General features: G+C 41.0%; 3 protein-coding genes across 6 annotated transcripts; 2 read left to right on the forward strand and 1 right to left on the reverse strand.

The window, feature by feature from the left end:
• Positions 1-164: 164 nt before the first annotated feature.
• xkr5a (XK related 5a) lies at positions 165-6,758 on the forward strand. 3 transcript variants are annotated; one of them, XM_007546601.2, is made up of 7 exons: positions 165-454; positions 1,562-1,745; positions 1,912-2,096; positions 2,181-2,393; positions 2,514-2,683; positions 2,889-3,000; positions 4,172-6,758. In XM_007546601.2, exons 1-7 carry the CDS (start codon positions 319-321, stop codon positions 5,116-5,118), a joined length of 1,947 nt encoding a protein of 648 aa, XP_007546663.1. In that variant the 5' UTR covers positions 165-318; the 3' UTR covers positions 5,119-6,758. The 3 variants fall into 3 exon arrangements, with proteins under 3 accessions (XP_007546663.1, XP_016524533.1, XP_016524542.1); XM_016669056.1 differs by having other exon boundaries at positions 386-454; positions 1,013-1,745; XM_016669047.1 differs by having other exon boundaries at positions 363-1,745.
• A 382-nt stretch (positions 6,759-7,140) lies between these two features.
• tram2 (translocation associated membrane protein 2) lies at positions 7,141-14,916 on the forward strand. 2 transcript variants are annotated; one of them, XM_007546614.2, is made up of 11 exons: positions 7,141-7,363; positions 9,380-9,443; positions 9,631-9,740; positions 10,599-10,715; positions 10,845-10,903; positions 11,848-11,932; positions 12,108-12,178; positions 12,370-12,474; positions 12,593-12,736; positions 14,058-14,215; positions 14,318-14,916. In XM_007546614.2, exons 1-11 carry the CDS (start codon positions 7,244-7,246, stop codon positions 14,392-14,394), a joined length of 1,110 nt encoding a protein of 369 aa, XP_007546676.1. In that variant the 5' UTR covers positions 7,141-7,243; the 3' UTR covers positions 14,395-14,916. The 2 variants fall into 2 exon arrangements, with proteins under 2 accessions (XP_007546676.1, XP_007546682.1); XM_007546620.2 differs by lacking the exon at positions 7,141-7,363 and adding an exon at positions 8,098-8,214.
• Positions 14,917-15,338: 422 nt separating this feature from the next.
• Positions 15,339-20,239, reverse strand: efhc1 (EF-hand domain (C-terminal) containing 1). The gene is made up of 10 exons (XM_007546631.2): positions 19,953-20,239; positions 19,101-19,313; positions 18,726-19,013; positions 18,453-18,611; positions 17,348-17,534; positions 16,964-17,181; positions 16,687-16,833; positions 15,868-16,081; positions 15,561-15,713; positions 15,339-15,398 (listed from the first exon to the last, which is right to left on the reverse strand). The coding sequence occupies exons 1-10, from the start codon at positions 20,013-20,015 to the stop codon at positions 15,385-15,387; spliced, it is 1,656 nt and encodes a 551-aa protein (XP_007546693.2). The 5' UTR covers positions 20,016-20,239; the 3' UTR covers positions 15,339-15,384.
• Positions 20,240-20,619: the final 380 nt, after the last annotated feature.

Genomic DNA, 20,619 nt, shown 5'->3' on the forward strand with positions numbered 1-20,619 from the left:
TCAACCAACCAACAACACATGCCAGGATGAAGATATAATCAATGTTATTCACTTCGAATGTCAGTGGTCATAATGTTATGGCCGATGACGGGGATCAAATGATACAATGGCCTGCCATGAACTCTCTACGGTTACAGTCTCATCAGTCGCTCGGTAACTGATGCCCCTTTAAAGCGACCACTGACGTCATGTTTTTTTGACAGGGGGTGGGCAACGGGAGAAAAGAAGAAGAAGAAGAAGAAGGGAGCGGATGTACCCGGAGAGAAGGATGACCAGGATCATGTCCCCGGCTGCTCCTCGCTCCCACATATCTGCAACATGATGAACGCCGCTCCCGGAGCGCTCGCCCGCAGGATGCCGTCAGCGGCCCGGCGGAGCGGCTGCTGGATAGCCTGGTGCCAGGCAATCCTGCTCGGCGTGTCGGCGCTGGTTATCGTGGCCGAGCGGAGCGCACGTAAGTGGGCAGCTAGCTTACCGGTGGCGATCGTGCTCCCAAGTTAATGCTTTATCTAAAAAATAAATAAATAAATAAATAAAATAATAATAATAATAATAGCAAGACGACAAGTTTCATTACACCGTGGAGGTTTTAGCTACATTCATGGAAGTGTGGCCTCTGTAGCACTGTCACGAACCTTTATATTCAGGTGGAAACACAAGGTGAAGCTGTTATTACTAGTGTGAACAGAGAGCCGAGGCTTTGTTTACCACAGCTGGAAACTGGTGTGAACGCCTGAAGGTGTCCCCCAACAGCTTCACCTATCATCCAAGGCTATTTACATCCTACCACTCACCACAAACAGCGTTTATAAAAACATATATATTATTAAAATCCTTAAAATTTCTAAAAAAAAATTTAGTCCATATATTAAACAAAATTAGCTTTCGTGCTGTTCTCATCCCACCTGTAATCTGTCAGCTCAGTCTCCCTGAACAAGCGGATCAATGACCCAAGGTCAGGATACCAGAAAGATGACTGGATCTGTACAAAGTGTGACTTTGTGTTCTGCAGGTATACCATTCCCTGAAGATAAAAATACTCAGCTGCCGGCTGGACTTCTGCCGATTCCTCATTTCCGAGCAACATCAGTTTATGTAACAAATATTTGAAGTTTGCATCAAAGCTGGTAGAGACAGACAGCATGACTGCACTCGTGGGGGATCTTCTTGCTCGTCGCATTCTGTGCATTTGGCAGTATATCCGAACATATGCAATGCTTTAATACAGTTCACTTCAATTACTTTTATTTATGTAGTGCCAATTTGCAACACATGTCATCTCAAGACACATTTCCAGGTATATGAAAAGACAAACCGTTCACATATTCAAATCCAGTTCCATCCTGGTTGTAAAACATTGCAGTTAAATTCAGTTTGTAATGCCAAATGGTAAAAAAAAAAGAAAAAAAAATGCAGAAATCTGTCCCACTGATAAAGCATGCTTTGTGCATAATGACCTCTTACCTCATTTCATTCTGGCACTCTGTAAGTTCCATTTGCACTTTAAATTCTTGCATAAAACCTGCATTCTGCTCGTCTTTTGTTTGCGTGCGTGCATCAGTGATCTACTGTATAGGATTCTACCTTTGGAACGAGGAGACGCAGTGGGCAGGCCTCACACTCGGCCTCTTTCTTCCTGGGACAGCAGTCCAGCTGCTAAGTGTGAAGTGGTACTATGATGACGGGGATGAAAGGCGGTGCTACCTCTCCGTCATACACGTGCTACACTTGGGCATCTTCAAAAGGTATGGTCTGTGCAACCCCAGCATGTTGGGGTTTTATTGCACGTGAGCACAGCCTGCATGCTCAGTGAGATGTGACACTCCTGAGAGTGCAGACAGGGAGTTTTGACATCATTCTGTCATTGAGAAGGTTATCCCTGTTCAGGTGTTTGTCTCCCTCTGCTGGCAGGTTGTGGGACTGCATGAGGTCCGTGCTGCACATGCAGGACTCGGTGGCTGAGCTGGGTGCTGCCGTCATGCAGCAGGCAGACGTCGCTGCCCTGTGGCTGCTGGAGGCGCTTGTCCTAACGCTGCCTCAGAGCTTGCTGCAGGCGTATGTGGTCGTATCTACAGATGTGGGGATAATGTCACCAGGTCAGCCCATCTCCTTGTCAGTTATTAGCTCTCGTTTGAGGCATGACTTTGTTGTCTAATGCTTTGCCTCCGTTTAACACTCAGTGGCATATTGCTGTGGACTATGCGTGCTGTCCATTTCCTGGGCCCTGGTGCTGTACAGCCGAGCCTGCTGCCTGATACGGCCAGGCCACTTGGCCATGCCACCAGCAGCCCTGCTGTGCCAGCTGGTCTGGAGAGCAGGCATGTTGGGAGCCCGGGTGACCTGCCTCATGTTCTTCGCCAGGGTCTTCAACTGGTGGGTCTGCGGAGTAGCAGGTGAGCACGGAGAGGGAAGGTCCTCCGATGCCATTCAGGCACAACCCAAAAACAAACTTCCGTAGTTTGCGTTTGGGCTATAAATCTCTGATTTCGGTATGTTTTTGCCTTGATCTCCAGGTTTTCACTGGCTCACAGCCTCCTTCTGGCTGGTATCACAGCAGCCCGACATTTGCACTGGTCACTGGTGTTGGCGTGCCTTTAACGGCGTCCTGGGGCTCATCCACGTCTTCCTCTTCCTCAACGTCAAAGACGGACCCTCGCGCTTTCGCATGGCCAGCTTCTATGCAGTAAGGAATGGGTTGTTTTACAGAAAAGCGTTTCATGCGCTGTGCTCCGCTGGGTGTGTCATCCCACGCAACGACCTACAAGGACACATGCGCTTATGTAAAGCAAGAAGTTTGCACCGTCATCCTCACCTCTGTGTCCTCAGCCTGCAGTGACGTAAAGCTGTTGGAAAATGAGTGATGGTGTGACTTTCTCCTCCTCCGTTAGTTCATGCTCGTAGAGAATGTGACTCTGCTGCTGGCCGCCTCCGACTTCCTGAGCGAAGCATCATGGGATAGCATGACCCTTCCCACTTCTGTGCTGTGCAGCTTTTTCCTCGGTGAGTCATTTTGTCTGCAGCATCTGTACAGAGGCACAAACCAGTCCGATTCTGTTAATAATAACAATGATTACAAAGGGTGTAGAATCAAAACTCTGAAAAACGACGATACGGTTGCCAGGGTAGAAAATTGATAGTCTGAAAAGTATGAAACTGTTAAGATCATATGATACCAAATTTTCTTAAATACACAACACTGAGTCTTGTCCACTGGTGTGGTGTGTCTGTAGTTGAACTCCTCCACAAAAGAGGATAGAACAAACAATTAAGTCTGCAGATGTTATTGTCATGACTGACCTTCCCTCCATCCAGGTCTTGTACAGGTATATGGTCTGGAAAAAGGCAGCTACAATCTCTGCACACCCCACACATCCTGGACTCAAACCCTCAAGGCTTTTACCTTCAGGTTGGCGCTACTATTTTAAAAATGAGCCGCCGAGAGAGACGCTTTTGTTCCCTCGGGTTGTCCCTCTAATGAACCCTTAACAGTCGGAGTTCCCACATCGATACGTACCTTCACCTTCCTCTAACTCAACCTTGGCTTCCTCTTTTGTAAAAACACTGTATATGCACATATTTAGAAAAACATATTTTGTAATAGTTCCATATTTATATTTAAAATGTTCTCACTGAGTGCAAAATGGAGCCAAAGTCAAATTTCTTGTTTGCGTGCACAAACTTGGCGAATAAAGCTTTTTCTGACTGAAGTGTTAATTAACTGACTTTTGGACCTTTTTGGAAAAAATTCAATATAAGTTGCATTCGGATAAATTCATAGGAAAACAAATTCAAAAGATCCTCAGTTACAACACAGTTATTAAATATGGACAAAATCTTGCACCGAGGCATTTTTAGTTTTTTAAGTCACTGGTGCCGATCCAATTTGCAACCCAAATAATTTCTGTAAAATAAGCCAACGCAGTTATTTATTTATTTGTACTTTCTTCCTAAGGTTGAGCAAAGTTACAGAAGACAGCTAATAATTCATGGCCCATTTCTCTTTGCCACTCTTCAAAATGAGAAAGACAAACATACAACCCGAGTAGGACGGGAGTGTGTCTGTGTTTACCTACTATCGCAAACTACAATCTAACAGAGGTGCCAATCAGTCGGGGGGCTCAGGAAAGAAATACATACTAAACTTTAATATTTTCTCTCGTTTGCTTCCAAGGAGCCACCTCGCTGGTCCTGTACTACCGGTTCCTCCATCCCAAGTCCACAGAAATCTCCCAAGGTACAAACCGGCATCAGATGGGCAGCACATGCATAGAGCAAGGCGAGTCTTCCTTCTCTCTTGGCGACAAAAGTCTGCCGGCATCTTCTGTCCAGAATCACGGCAGCTTCTCCCTGTCTGGCGTAGCTGGCTCCCTGCTGGAGCACCCGGGAAACTGTCAAGGCCACTCCAACAGCTCCTGCCCTTGCTTCCACCACCACTGGCTCCTCATCCGCCTGGCCCTGAAAACCGGCGATCTCTGTAAAATCAACAGGGCGTACGGAGCCGGTGGGCCAGCGGCCATACTGGACATGGAGGAGTACAACCAGGAGTTCAAGAGCAACGAGGGCATCACCTTTACGGCTGGCGGCAGCTGTGAAGGGGTGTCCACCTTCGAGTCCCAGGGAAAGGGCCTGGCTCCGCTCTCAGACTGCAAAGACGAGTTCCAGAGCGTAAGCGAGCCCACGTCGACCGAGCGACCCGAGGGAGAGGACGACAGTCTGGAGATGGAAAGCCCCATGGAGTCGCCCACGTCGGATTTCAAACGCAGCTCCCCGGAGGGCAAGTCGGTTTTCGGAGACAGCCCGGAGCCTTATTACTGCCCTACTGAATCGAGTTCCACCTTGTACTTCAGTGCTGATCCCCAGTCCCCCAGCAGCGCCAGCAACCCCCGTTTGGACCGGGACATCGGGGGTCTGGAACAGGGGGTTCGGCTCAGCTCCATCCCCAGTGATCCTGCCCTGCACAGAGACGTGCGTGGACTCATGAGCCGCGTCGGGCCACGCTGCACCTCCACTCCCAAGCTGGACTGCGGGGTGTCGGATTCTCCCCCCAGCGTCCCGCATCTCACTGGTCCAAGGAGGCAGCTCATACTGTCCCGCAGAGATGAAGATAATACCTTCTAGCTGTCTTGTGGCACAATCAGGGAACGAGTTAAGAGCAGCAGCAGCTTATCCAACGTTAACGGAGCAACACCAGCTTTATAAGAGTCGTAAGGGTTAGAGCACTACATGCAGTAGGGAACCTAAAATAATCCTAAAATAACATCTATTTTTCTCATAACATTAACCATTCTTAAAAATGCATTGCTTCTAAATGTTGGAAACACAGAAACTATCTATGTTTGTTTTCTTTTTTTTTTTAAAGGAAAATCTGACATTCAAGTGACAGTAATGGTGTGTGATCACGCCACCAGCCCCAGTTTCAGTTCATATTTATGCTATTGTTTGGCAGCTAAACTTTGGAATTATACTGTGCAAAAAAAAAAGAAAAAAAAAAAAAAACGAAAAAGAAAAATTGCTTCCACATGACTGTGATTACTTAATATGAAAGCACAGTGCTTTTCAAACATATGCATACCCCTTGAAATTGTTTGCATTTTGAAAGTTTACAACCACAAACTTCTTTTTGTGGGATTTTTTATGCGTGTACAGATTTGTGAAGTTATTATTAATTTCCTTTTTTTTTTTTACACCTAAAAATCAGGAACGTGTGATTTGCTTTTACCCATTGATAGTGTCAACAACTCTGACCAGCTTCCCTGTTTTTGCTGAAGACAAACATCCCCACAGTATGACGCTAGCACTGCCGTGTTTCACAGTGAGGACGATGTTTTCAGGCTGAATGCAGTGGTAATCTGCTGCAGGATATATTCATTTTGTTGTCATTTGAATTTCTTACACATATTAAAGGGGTGTGATTGCAAATGCACAGCAGACATTTCTCATTTTTATTTGCAAAAAGAAAAAAAAAAAGTTGGTCTGTCACATAAAATTCCAATGAACTGCATTGAAATTTGTGGTTGCAGGATGACATAATGTGAAAAGATTCAAGGGGTGTGAGTATTTATTCAAAGCACTGTACCCGTTAGTTTGGTTTAAAACATTTTATCATATGCAGCGACTCGGCTCTGAAACGAGCGAATTTCAGCAAGTCATACTGAAACATTCGTATCACTGCAGCTATTTGATGACAGAGTGCATAGATCTAGCAGTGAGTGGAGCATCTGACCTCTGAACCTATCACAATGTAAGCCATAGCTTCTATGGCTTCTTAAAAGCACAACTATTTTCAGTATCGTCTGTTTCTGCTGCAATGCTGTTTTTTTCTTTTTCTTTCTTTCTTTAACGTAAAAAAATAAGACTTCACTACATACATGTGATATTAATAAGCTGTGTTTCTCATGTGGTGTTAATTGGCATTGAGCAGAAAACTGTGATGTTTTTATCTTTTTTTTTTCTGTTACATGTTGACCATGTAATTGTTAAATAACTTATTGAACTAACATTATGTTGTAAAACAACAATAACGTCTCAGGCACAAATTCATCTACTGTGAGACAAAATGAATCGTGTGCATATGAGACATTTGTGGTGACTTTTTTTTTATTTATTTGCTCTTGATTGCTCTTTTCAGGTGACAAACTTTTATTCGAAGCACTGTTCTGAGACAGGAAAGCAGTGTAACAATGCCTGTGTGGCATTTTAAAATATGACGTCTGAGGCCACTGGTGGCTTGAAATACGCAATAAACAGCCTATATGTTTCACTGAGTTGACTTATTATTTATTTCATTTTTTTTAAAGATACTTCTTAGGAAATTAATGAAATTATCCCAGACTTGTATGTTATTCCTGCATTAATAGGAAAGTTATTTAAAGCTGATGGTGGGTGGAGCTAAATACAAGAGACTCCTGGAGGAAAAGCAGATTTAGGCTGAAATATTTGACGCATACTACTTATGAAAAGTAAATATTATCTTTCTTTTGCGTTTTTGTAACCTTTAGCCAAATCTTTTTCATTGCTCAGGTGTAAAAAAAAAAACAATGCAGGTTGTTAAAACAGCCTCAGTTTTGAGACTTGTGCCTAAGTTACCTTTTTTTCCAGGAGGCTGCGAGACCTAAATGGCCTTAAAGGTATTTATGACACTCGCCCTTTAAGACGTGGCGCATGCGCAAACCGCCGGGAAAGTTAACTCCTGAACTTCGCACAGCCGAAAAATTTTTCTGATTTATAAAGTCAGTGAGCTGACATGGCATTTCGTCGGAGAAACAAGAGCTACCCGTTCTTCAGCCAGGAGTTTCTCATCCAGAACCATGCCGACATCGTGTTCAGCCTGGTGATTTTCATTTTGATCGGGCTGATGTTTGAGGTGAGATGAACTCTGATTCTTTCTTTTCTTCCCTCGTCTCTGTTTGTCTCTCAGCTGTTTTAAGAATGCAGGTCTGTCTGTGCGTTCCTGCACTGATGTGTGAGCTCAAAAAGCTCTTTCTGTCGATTACTTGCAGACTGCATCAGAGGTTCGTTCACACCGACCGATAAGAACGAGATTATCACCTTCTTTCATGTACTTTTTTTTTTACAACTTTTGTTGCCAGTAAGTACTGCTTTTCTGGTCGAAGACATACACGAATTAAAACTTCTTTACATAAATGTTTAACAAAACTGCAAGGCATATTATGGGAGCTGTTTTTTAAAAAGTGAAATATTGCATATTTACTTTTAGTGTTAAACATCTTTAACAGCGCTCTTGGATTCTTTTTTTTTTTTTTTTTTGCATTAACCAAATGTCTCCGTAATTGCCTGCTTTGCTTCCTGTCAAGATGAATAGATTTTCTTGTATTTAACGTGTGCTTCATTCCAGTATACATTGTGTTGTAACAAACTTTAGGAACTGTCTCAAAAATCCCAAAATCATACAGGAAATTTGGCTGTTCCTATTTTCAAAATAAAAGCACGGCACTCGCTCTATCGTAATTAAACCCGCCCCTGTTTATTTTGAAAGGCAGTAGCGGAAGTTACTTCGTTTTCCGCCGCGCACTTTATCTGTTAAGTTAACTGCCACGTCTCACTCTGATCCGCTGCTTGTGGCCACTCTGGCCTTAGCAGCTCCAAAGACCGCTTTGACCAGCCGCTATTTCGGCAAGGACACTCAGCTAGATGGTTCATAGTGGAGCTGGTTCTCCTACCACCCTTCTAAAGCCATCTTCTCCCCACCTCCGGGTATTTAAAGTTTCTGTCCGGAACTCTGGTTGTGATCACACAGATGGTCGCGTTGAGAATAACTTGAAGGGGGATTTCCTTTTTTTTTTTTCTGGTTTCAGAAGAAAAGGGGAACTGTAAATTTCATATGCATTTTTCAGATCTTGTTCCCACAGGTCAAATACCCTCTGCTAAACAGAACAAAAGCAGTGAGTTGTTGTGATGGTCAATCCGATGGCAGAGCACCAAGTCTTTCTCAACAGTCCGTGTGCTTTGGCAGCCTTTACTGCTTAAAACAGAAGCAAGCAAATAATGTCCTTTAAGAGGCTTGCTTTTGGGCTTTTCACCACTTCACAATGAATGTTATCTCAAGGCACTTGACTAGGAAACATGTGTAATTTGTCCAAATTCCAATCCACTCTTTTCATTCTTTGACTCCCAGTCATACAGTCAGATTCTGACCCTGTGATTGTGAAACTGGGATACTTTGTTTAGATGAGACCATATCGGCAAACGTAGGAAAGAAGATGCTCGGAGATCTAAACTGAACTTTGTGGCCTCCAGTCGAAACACCATGAGTGGCAGAAACCCAACACTGTACGTGGTTTAAGTCCCACCATCTCAATTGTAAAACATGATGGCAGCATCATGGTGTTTTGAATGGTTTTACATTGGTGGAGAATAGTTGTGCCGATCACAGTTGGGTCCAAATTCAGTTCATATTAGTCTGAATAATTCCAATACAGCTCAGTTGTATAGACGGATTCAGATCGTGTTAAGCCAGTTATCTATAATTGTTTTAACGAAAGCATTAAGAAGTTCTGTTTGTATTTTGCCACAGGCCATGTCAATGGAACAATCCAAACATGTGTAAGGAGGTGATCTTATCAGATAATGTTAAAATGACATAAATATCACAGGATTTCCACCGTCATGGTGGCAGAATCAGACTATGAAAATTCTACATACAAAAAAATCCTCAAGTATCTGGTCTTTCCTGTACATTACTCCTGATTACGTTCTTTAACAAGCATATTATCCGTAGGAATTTAGTTCATCTTACTTCTTTCTGTTCCTCCTGTTGACACTGTCTTGATCTATAAAAATACTTTGAAGACCAGTTTGTTGGAGCTGCTTTACTCAGATCATTCACTTGGTTTTGTCCTTTTTTTTTTTTTTTTTTCAGGCAACAGCAAAGACAGCCATACTCTTTATTCAGCCCCAGTACAACATCACCACGTTATCACTAGGTAAGAGGTGACGAAATTATATTTATGACCTTGAACACGTTTTTTTTTCCTAACTTAAATGCAGAATATTCCTTTGTATGAATATTCAGCATTATTGTCATTGTGTATTAAGGCAGTCGGCTTCTCCAGGATGTTTTAATAAGCCGGACTGTGTCTTGTGTGTTTCTCCCCTCCTTTGTGTGCTTAGAGGGAGAGGTGACTACGTATCATTATGGATGGAAGGACTGTGCCACCATCCTCTTCTATTTCTTCATCGCTATCATCCTCCATGCTGTAGTTCAGGAGTATCTTCTGGATGTAAGAGCCTAAACTGCCAAGCAAAATGCATTTGCAAATCACAGCATTATATAGTGTCTCCTTACCTTTGTTGCAAGGTGCAACAAAAACCTCACTGTATTATCTATGTGCATAACTGTACCACATTAATGTATACAGGAAGAAGTATTTTCTTCCATTACTGATATAAAATTGCAAACATTTGCCTTTATATTATAAGTTTTCTCCGGGTTTGCCAAATGAAATCATTTCTCAAACACCAAGTTTTGCATTTAAAAATGCAAAAATGCCTGCCTTTAAAAGGTATTCATAGAACCTTTTCATTGTATTCGATCAGGAGTTCATGTGACAGGCCAACACAATATGCATGATTGAGAGGAGCAGGTAAAAGAATAACCAGAAATGAAATTTAATGTTTTGGGCTCCATACAAATTGGTAGGAGTAATGTGATTATGACAAGTGTGAAAGATTGTATTTCAAGTCTATCCAAAGGTCAGAAAATAAACTTTTTTCACCTAGCTGGATTTGCACACATCATGATGAGTCACAGTACATCACAAACATTTTCAACACAGGAAAAGGCTGCTTGTGTGTAGCAAAGTCACATAGTATTTGATCTGTCTTAAAATGCAACCAGTCACTAAGGACAAATGAATTTTATTTTGGCACCTTCCAACAGCTTTTTGTTTGCCTTGAAAGGAATACACTGTTAGAGGAGTGTTTGTCAGCAGCAGCCATAAATGGTATCGCCTGTCTCTTCTTGCCCTGCTTTTTTCTTTTGTTTTGTATCGGTGACACTTCCTGGTGCGCCACGGTGACGATCGTTGTGACGGGATCCAGTGTCACTCACGTTATCTGTTGTTTTGTTCCTGTCGCAGAAAGTGAACCGCCGCCTTCACCTGTCAAAGAGCAAAAACACCAAGTTTAATGAGTCAGGTCAGCTGGGTGTGTTCCATTTAGTGTCGAGTGTGTGGAGTTTCTACATCCTCATTACAGTGAGTAAAATATTTTAACTGGTACAACTCCTTATTTATTGATACTCCACAAATATTCCCAAACTTTGGCATGTAGAAATGAGGCAGTTCGAGGGTTTTATTTTGTTCTTTATGATCTTTTCTAAATAGGAAGGATATCTTCTGCACCCCAGCAGCCTTTGGGAAAACTACCCCCATTCGCACCTCAGGTAGATATTTACAAGGCTTACTCTTTTACAAATAAATACAGAGCTGCGTGTTCTTATGGTGGTAGACTGGAATATTAAGCAGAAGTCATAAAACATAAGAATTTACATTTAACTGAGTAAAGTCCTGCTGAAAAATATGCATTCAGATTATTTTTATTCATAATTGGTCACCTGTATAATATCTGAGATGCACTGACAAATTAGATTCTGACGAGAATTGACAGTTTTTGTTGTTGTTTTTTTTTATGATGAGACATGGCCTGGTTTGAAGTCAAGTAGGAGTGTAATTTAAATTATCCATGTACTCCATTTAGTTCGAATTGCTTTGGCTTGGGTCATCAGAAGGTCGCCGCATTTGCAGGCAATTTTTTGAAAGTGAATTAAAAGTGGAAAAAATAAAAATGTTGAAAAGGAGTCGTATGTTATATGTAGGAAAATGGCCCCAGTGCATAAGTGCAGCGCAGTGCAGCCAATCAGCATATTAAATAATTTTCTTCTTTGTATAAACAAATCATTTATTTATTTTTCTTTTCTTTTTATTTTTTACAGCTTAGTAATTAAATATTTTGCGGTAGTTTTCAATTATGTAGAAACTGGCGAATACACGGCCTGCTGTAAACAGTGTTTTTATGAAAACATAAATAAGAAATGAAAAGAGATTTTGCACGAGTGCAAATTAAACATGAGCGGTTAGCTGTCCTTCATATTTTAGGCATCCTTTTTTTTTTATGCTGGATCAATTCAGAGTTCAGCCTTTTTCATTGCACGACACATAAAAACCTCCTTCCCCTCTGAAAAGTACTATTTCAAAGAAGAAGCCGCCAATGACCCAAAGAACAGCTTCAGAACGGAAACGCGTTCTGAAGCTGTTCGGAAACACAATGCTTTGCAGCCGTTTTGCTTCCGTTTAATTCTCCCACCGTTCTTCCGTGTTTGCACTCAAGGTTTCAGGTGAAGTTTTTCTACCTCACTCAGCTGGCCTACTGGCTCCACGCTCTGCCGGAGCTCTACTTCCAGAAAGTACGCAAGGTCAGTGGAGGAGGCCCTGGGAACAGGGGGAGCTCTGGAGCGGGACTAGATAAGCTTCGTTTGTGGACGTCTTGTATAATTTCCCTGCAGATGTTCTAAACAGAATGAGGGGCAGCCTCATGGAAGATATGAGAGCTTGTTGTGTTTCTAAAAATAACTCTGCTCTTTGTTTCAGGAGGAGATTCCACGTCAGCTGCAGTACATCTGCCTTTATCTGCTGCACATCTCTGTAGCTTATTTGTTAAAGTAAGTGTCCGTGAGGAGGAGGGCTGATTGTTAATGCGATAGTGAAGTGTAAGAAGGTTTGCGAAAGAAGTTTGCATTAGTTCTGATAAGAGCAAAGTGCTAAGATAACCCAGCTCGTTTGTTTTGTGGTTTTGCTTGTGTACGTCCTCAAGTTGATTTTTAATTTTTTTTTTTTTCTCTCTCTTCTGCAGTTTGAGCCGTGTGGGCCTGGTGCTCCTTTTTCTCCAGTACGTGTCAGAACTGGGCTTCCACATTGCGAGGCTCCTGTACTTCACTGATGAGAATCATCAGAAAATGTAAGGGGATTCTTTCCCAGATAGGTTCCAAGTCATTCAGCTGTAAAAGGCTCATTTGCATTAATGCAGCTGCATGCAGGGCGAATCTGAAAAACGCCACGTTGCTGTGTTGGTTCAGGTTTGATCTGTGGGCGGTGAGCTTCGTGTTTACACGGATGGCCACTCTGACCCTGATGTTCCTCGCCGTGGGCTTTGGTTTGGCCCGCTCTGAGAATCAGGGGCTTGACATAGAGACGGGGAACTTCAACACTGTTCTGATAAGGTGAGCCCTGGTTTAGGCTTTTTTTGACAAATATGAAAAAAAAAAAACAAACACACAAAAAAAACCCCCGAATGATCTCAATAAACATTGTACATCTTTAACTGAAATGGGTGCCTGGTACAAGACTGGCTGAAAAATGTTTAATGTGATGTTTGGATCAGACCTTCTGGAAACTACAATCTAATGATTAGAACATCTCTTAAACAGGAAGTAGTTATAAGTGTATGAAGCAATCGCATCTAATTGTGAAAGTGGACAAAAATGCTGAGTCATATTTTTTATTTATTTTTTTGGAGATGCGGGTAAAGGACAAGTTATTTTTTTCTTTTTTAGCCTACTCAATGTTTACTCTACTTAAACATTCCCTCTTTATTAGTCAGTTTTATTGTTTGAGAAAAACATGCCACTCTACAGCCAACTCCTATAGCACTATAAAACAACTTTGAAAAAGAATTGTCCTGATTTATTTACCAAACCAACAAAAAAAGCTCACTTTTAAGTTCACTCTGCTACTATCATCATTTTTTTTTCTTTTTTCCAAAAAAGTATCAGCATTTTTTTAACATGTGAACCTGAGCTGTGTTTTGTTTTGAAAGGTTCCCCTTTAGTCCCCAATAAAATATGAAGATCTTTTTCAATTTAAAAAGAAAACTGCTGCATAAAATACATAAATTCCCCTCTTTAATGGCAGTGTTTACTTTGAAAACTCAACAAAATGAGGCTTGTTGGATTTATACCAACAATATAGAGCAGGAGTTATTGTAAAGTTTCAAAATTAAATATCCACAGAGATAGTATATTATCTCTGTGGATGTTCATTTTTATATTTCTAACTATGAAATAATGTGTTGTAAATCTTTTTTCTTCAAGTGAGTCTATGGGTAATAGATGGTGTGGGTGATTTTGAAGCCTTTTGACAGCAGGATGTTATTTATCAGACAGAATCAGTTCCTATTAAAAGAGTTTCTGTTCTTTATAATGTGTGGGCTTGATAAAAGTTTGTGGCTGAAATGTTAATTTCTCAATTTTGTTTTTCTTTTAATAAGAAATTGATAAAGGTTGAGCAACATCCAACATTGGTGTATTGAGATGCTAGCATCAGGTTAATTTACTGCCTTGTTAATTATTATTATTATTATTTTGAGTATTTATGACAACCGGCCTGCTAGTTTGAATCTGTTTGAACATTGCAATTTTCAAACCAGACTCCCAGCACAAACAGGTCTTTTGGAAAATATTACCAGGCCTATTTAAAAAAAAAAAAAAGAATGTCAGAGTGAATGGCAGCAGCTCTAATCTTCTCTCGTTTGGGCCTGCTCAGGATGACTGTTCTACTGGTGGTGTGTTTGACTCAATCTTGGCTCCTCTGGAAGTTCATCCGCTTCCAGCTGAGGCGCTGGCGGGAGTTCAGGCACGAACAAGCCGTCCGCAAGAAGGCTACCGCAAAGCAACCCGTACGGCAATTAAAGAGGGACACATGTGAGCTCCTGAGATGATTTTCTTTCATTCCTCATGTCTCGCTCTAACTTTTATGACGCGTCAGAGAATATTCAAACTTTTCTCCCTCTGTCTCCCTGCCAGTCGGTCATCATGAGAACGGGGTGCTTAAAGCCGATAATGGAGTCTCGCAGCGGACAAAGAAGCTCAAATCCCCCTGAGGTGGCACACTTCCTGGCTTCAATGGTGACTTCATCCCTAATTAAGGTTTCTCATCAGCACAGCAGGGAAGCTGAGGGGGAGAGAGCTGCCGCCGGTCACAAAGTTTTGGCTGAGAATGTCCTGTGATGATGATGCAGGGACTCGGTGACTACAGACTTTTGGCTTGAATGCTGGAATATGAAAATCCAAGGACATCCTTTGAGCCCAACAGACATTTATTCCTCTCATTGTATCAGTATTTGTTTTTTTGTTTTTCTGTTTTTTGTACGTCCACACAGCCTGTGATCCAACACTAGGGCACACCGTTAGTGATTCATAAACAACAAATAAAAGAAAAAAAAGTAAAGTGAGTACTGTGTGCTGCACATGTTATCTTTGTGTCCATGTTGAATGTGATTTTGCATACTCTCAAACATAAGTACTGTACTTCAGCTCATACTAGTGAGCTGGCTTGGCTTTGTTTTCCACTCTGCTCCGCCGGGACAGAAAATCGTTGTTGATGAAACGATATGAACTAACCAGCAAAAAAAAAAAAAAAAAAAAATATGTATCATGCATTTGTCACTGGTCACTTAATAGATTTGTATCAAGTATATATTATGGATGTTACCGCATGCCATTTCATGTCTTTTTTTTTCTTTTTTACCCCTCTCTGTTTTGTTTATCATTTACTTTATTAAAAAATACATAGGTCTGAAACAGATGTTTTTTTTTTTAAATTATTATTCTTGTTTTTAAATGTTTCCTGGATTTGTTTTTCAGTCTTACATTTCTGAAACCCCGTCAGCATGAAGCCTGAGATTTCACTAATTATCTGAAATGACACCAAGCTGGTTTGTAGCCAGCTGAGAGTTCTTTTGCATTTCAGTGGAGGACTTTAGAGTAAACACAGCACCACAATTTCATTTTATTTGCATAATACTTTATTCATTGCCTTTGGGGGGGGAAAAAAAAATATCCAGAATTTTCTTCAGGTCAAATGGAGCTGATTATTTTTCTTCACCTGGTAAAACAAGGAGACGCATCAAGTCTTAATTTGTTTGAACTTATGTGGAAAGAGCGACACCTACTGCATGTAAGGAGGACGTAACAAGCAGACAGATGTAGAATCTGAGGTCAATTTAAAAGGTTACAGGAAAAGAAAAAAGGCAGATTTAATGGTTACCTTTTTGCTCCACTGCCATGCCGCTCTCCTTCTCTGCTCCTACCGTTTGTTTCAGTGACTCCAGAGTCTGAGAAGGGACCTGATCTGAGTTGGACTCCAAGTATTTAAGCACGTAGAGGTCTGCGTTGATCAGAATGAAGCGGTGGCTGAAAACTGATAAACAGTAAGCTCTGTGTTACTGTCTTGTAACTGGCTTATTGGGCAGATCTCACGGTCCATGTATGACATATTTACAGCACAGCTGTAGCAAGACTTGTAACATTTGCACGACTTCATAACAATCTTTCAGGACTGAAATTAGGATTACCCTCCACAGTGGCTCCAATAACAAGGTCTGCAGGTGTGTAGTACACAGGATTATCCACAGTGGAGCCTGGCTTGGCGACTTGGCACTTTGCCAGAAACTTCCCACTAATAATCCCAGAGTTACGCCTTGGCGTTTCGTAAATGCTGATCATGTCGGTGTCCAGGTGGTAGGACAGTATAAAACGCCGGTCTCTGTCTTCAGGGTACGGGGAGTCCTGAGGGACAGTGAAGGAAAACTTAAGTCTGGAGGGACTGAAGCGTTAAGTGTCTCCTTAATGTACCATAACAAGTAAATGTAGTTCACAGTTTGACTTACAGTGCCAGTCAGAATGTGACATACAAGCATTTTTCTACCATTCTTTTTCCAGGTTAAAAGAATTATACGACAAACGGCTTCAATGAAATAAAGTTGCGTATTCAATTAAGCTGACTACAAAATTTCTCTAATCCACAAAGGGTTAAAATTCAAGAAATTAATGGTAGCCTACTTAAAATCAGTTTTACACCATTGTCTTGTAGAAACTCTCAGTTGTGTCAAAGTTTCGCGCCAGGAGTACGAACACAGCTACGAATTATGAGTACAGTTTCTTTGGCTTGCTAAGGCAAATTTAGGAAAATATTAGTGAACGTTTGAGGCTTTCTATTATTTCGAACCTGTAAATATTTCACTCTGATAAACAAAAGATCACATTGTTCATTAAAGGCCTGAAATTAATGGGACAACAATGTGAATGACGAGCGAATGTAAAACTCTGAGCAGCACTGTATGCTTGGTTGATACTACTGCGGCAGAGTCTATTATTCATCAGTGGAATCTCACCAGCTTGGCAACGTAGCGAAGCTTTTTGTTGCTGTTTACCAATCTCTTCAATATGTTTTGTTTGGGAGGCTCAGGAATTAAAGAATAACAATTTTGGAGAGAGTCTTCAAGAGAGCCAAATCCGTTGTAGGGTGGAATCACCTGTGCCTTTGGAGGGAAACAAACACACTTTAGCATTAGATAATTTAAAAGATGTATGATCTTTGATGAGCAACAGAATGCAGAATTTATGTTTTTTTTTTTTTTTTTTTTTCTCTGCAAATCAGCAAAGCCATACCTTCTTTGATTTGTCTTCCATCTTTGGTATCTCTACAGCTTTCATGTCCATGTCTGGGTAATTCTTCTGGTAATATTCTCTAGTGAAGCCGTCGCAGTCGTACAAAAAGAAGTGATGGCTCAGGAGCTTGATCTTTTGACCCAGCTGGAAGTCTTTGGGGGAAATATACTCCTCTACAAGGTCGTCGGAGATCTCCATCACAATGCTAGGGAAGCTCTCTTAAAGGAGTGGAATTTAATCATGCATCTTCATTTTATGTAGTAGTTCATTGTTTGAGCTTTTTTTTTTTTTAAATTAAGTGTGAAAATATTTCGACATAAAATGAAGAAATATTTACATATATCAATAGCTACGTAGTCGCTTACACATCTTAAAGCAACCTACCTTCTTTGACTTTCTTGGGTATCCTTTGTCGGCTAATGAAAAGAGGGAAAGGGTCGCGGCCACTGTTGCGTTGATGAGCCTCTCTGACATCCACAGTGTCGTCGACCAGGTAATAGTAAATGATGACAGGCCAGGTGTGACTCTGATAAGCATCACATTCGACCCACTGGCCGTAGAATCGGAGCACCTGACCATAAATCAGAAGAAACAGGGAGTTAAGATATAATTAATTAATTAAACAGCTTATGAAGATCATATTAACGCCTTCTAAAAAAAACTTAAGTAGTTGCACTCAAAATTCATGCTTGCCATTCAAAGACGGAGAACTGTATCACTACTGAATTCAAGAATACCGCTTTGAAAGATGGACATGTTTTATAGACTGATTTCTACAATTATTGCTGAAACATGAAAAAGAGAAGTGTATTTCAAACTACTTTACCCTTTTTTGTCTTTCTAGAAATTATTGTGTGTGCTTTGTCGGACCTTGTAATGCAACTGCATGCGATTTTATTTGGCACCCTCTCCACGTAACGAATGTAAATCCCCCTTTCAGAATTGTCTTATTTCTTTGTGGCATATTGTCACCAAGTTGTTAGAAACATTTCTCAGAAATATTGGTCCACATTGACACCATACAGTTACTGATTGGTCCAGTCTCCTACTCTGGTGGATCACTGTCTTGCTGTAAGTCTCCCCAAGAAGATAGATAGTGTGCTCATAAAGGGATGGACATAGACAACAAAAGTACCAATTTAAGTTTCAGTATTGAAATAAAGGTCAATTAATATACCAAGGCACCCAAACAGTTTCAAGAAAATCTAAAACACATGTTTACACCATCACCAGCAGCAGTTAATCCAAGGAAGGGAAACAAACATGCTCTAGCTAGAACTGAGGATTATCAAACCAAGCAAAATGTCCTGCTATTGTCCTTTTTTGGTGAACTTGTGTGAAGTGTCGCGACAGCTTGCTGTTCTTAGTTGACAGGCATGGCACCCGGTGTGTTCTTCTTCTGTAGCATTTCTTGGTTGTAACAAATGGTTATTTGAGCTCTTCCCTTTCCGTCATCTTAAAGTAATCCACCCATCTGCCCTGAACTTACCATGGAGTCCATATGAAGAAAGCGGTATAATTTCTCGAACTTCGCAGGGCTTTTGTTGACATGTTCTTGGTTTGGTTTGATACTACGGCGTTTGATGTAAGGATCTTCTGGTGTATTTTCTGGCTCATTCAAAACGATGCCCTCACTCTCCATGAACTCCTGTTCAGAGGATGTGAGATATAGACAAAGAATGTGCATGTTTCCAAAAGCAGACCTATGAATGCCACTGCATCTTTTTTTGTGTGAGGTACGCATAGGTGGTAATTACTGTACCTTAGTGAACAAATCACAGTCTGAGATGCGGTACGTGGTCCCATAGACCTCCAGGTCCATAGCAAGGTTGAGATCTTTCCAGTTGTAATAATTCCCAAACTCATTTTTTGGCAAACGCTGACGTTTGATACGCTTGCCTTGTGGTAGCCCAGAGTTCACCACTGATGGCTCGATGATGCACATGCTGTCATCCTCAAGGTAATAGTAAATGGTCACGGGGCGAACACGGTAACTTTCTGCAGGGGAGTGCAAGATTTCCTCCTTGAAGTGTCCATAGAAGCGAAGAACCTAAAACGTGGCATGCAAGTAAAAGGCATTAAAAAAAAAAAAAGTACACGCTAACCTGTATAGATATTTTTCTTCGCGATCTCAGACCTTCTTATCGAGTGCCACATGAGCTGGGATGAATTCTTCATATTCCGGCTTATCATACACAGTATATGGCGTCTCAAAGCACAGTTTATCAATCTCGTGGTGAGTTAATGGCTCTGCTGCTAGAACCTCCTTCCCAATGACCACCGAGGGACGATAAGACAGAGCAAAGCCATTCTTATAGCCGAGTGTCTGGGACCGATGGAAGGCTGTCTTCTGCACACACGGAGCACTGAGAAGTCAATGACAAAGGCCTAGCCAAATCACAGTGTAAATCTGGACTTACCAACAATAAGCATGTTCATCAACACAAATAGAAAAGTGTGAGCAGCAATGATATAAAAAAAAATGTAGCTGCTGGATCAAACATTCGCTGTAAATATATTTAGTTTAAAGCCTAAAAAAAGGAGTAAAGTGGTGGGTCTTGACATTTTTTTTTATATTTATGTAGGATTTATGGCTCTAAACAAGTTTTATTTACTCGGACTGAGAGTAAAAAAAAGCTTGTTGGATTGTAAAGGTTATAATCGCTTTATACTCATCTAGACCTGACAACGTCTTGAATTTACCATTCTGCGTGGACACCCTTGCTGAAAACTGGGTCGCTGAAGCCAGAAATTCTCACATACTCGTATGTTAAGGGGAAAATGTCTTAGCTCCGAAATTCGTTGGTTTTTTCGGACCTTTAAGTTAAACGAGCCTCGACTTGCTGTCTAAAGGAATGCGGTAGCTGCATTTTCATTACCGGGGGACACATAGCTATTTTACGAATAAAATTGAACTTCTTAAACAAGACCTTAAATCCTTAAAAAAAAAAAAAATAATAATAATAATAAAATATGTTCAACAACTTACCGCCAGATCCCGAAATGTGTATCCAGGTATAAATGGTAATCCGTTATTCCACTCGGTGGACATTTTCTGTATCGACTTTCTTCTGAAATTTCCTTCACTCTAAAAGCCTGGTAATTCCCTGTTTTAGGAAATTAAAAGGATTTTTTTTTCTTTGACTCGAGCAGCTGCACAACACTTCCACTGTTTAGGTTATGGTATCCATGGAAACCGTAAGCCGACAACAATTTTAAAGCAAAATGCGGAATTATTTTTTAACCACACCGAAAATGACACGAGACAGATTCATCCATGCTGATGAATCAATACGGATTTCAAAACTGTTATTTCTTATCACAGCGGCCTGAAGTTTGTTTCAGTGTAACACAAGTTGCATAACTGTTATTCAGCCAGCAGGTGGCAACAAAGCTCACATCTGACTGAGACCAGCTGACTTGAGTTGCACTGTGCTGCTTGTTTCCTTCTATTATTAAAGATATGATTACGTTGTTTTTCTCCTACTTATTGATTTATCCAGGTACGCTGTTGAGTACCACTTCTCATTTACGAACATGACCTGGCTACAAACCAAAATAGAAAAACAACATACAGTGTATGAAGACCAAAAGTACTTGAGTTTTATGTGGTAAAGAGCACATATTTAAATGTTTTTGAAGAGAAAAATAAGAAA

Source organism: Poecilia formosa, unplaced genomic scaffold (genome assembly GCF_000485575.1).
Source record: "Poecilia formosa unplaced genomic scaffold, Poecilia_formosa-5.1.2 Scaffold1, whole genome shotgun sequence".
NCBI classification, from domain to species: Eukaryota; Metazoa; Chordata; class Actinopteri; order Cyprinodontiformes; family Poeciliidae; genus Poecilia; species Poecilia formosa.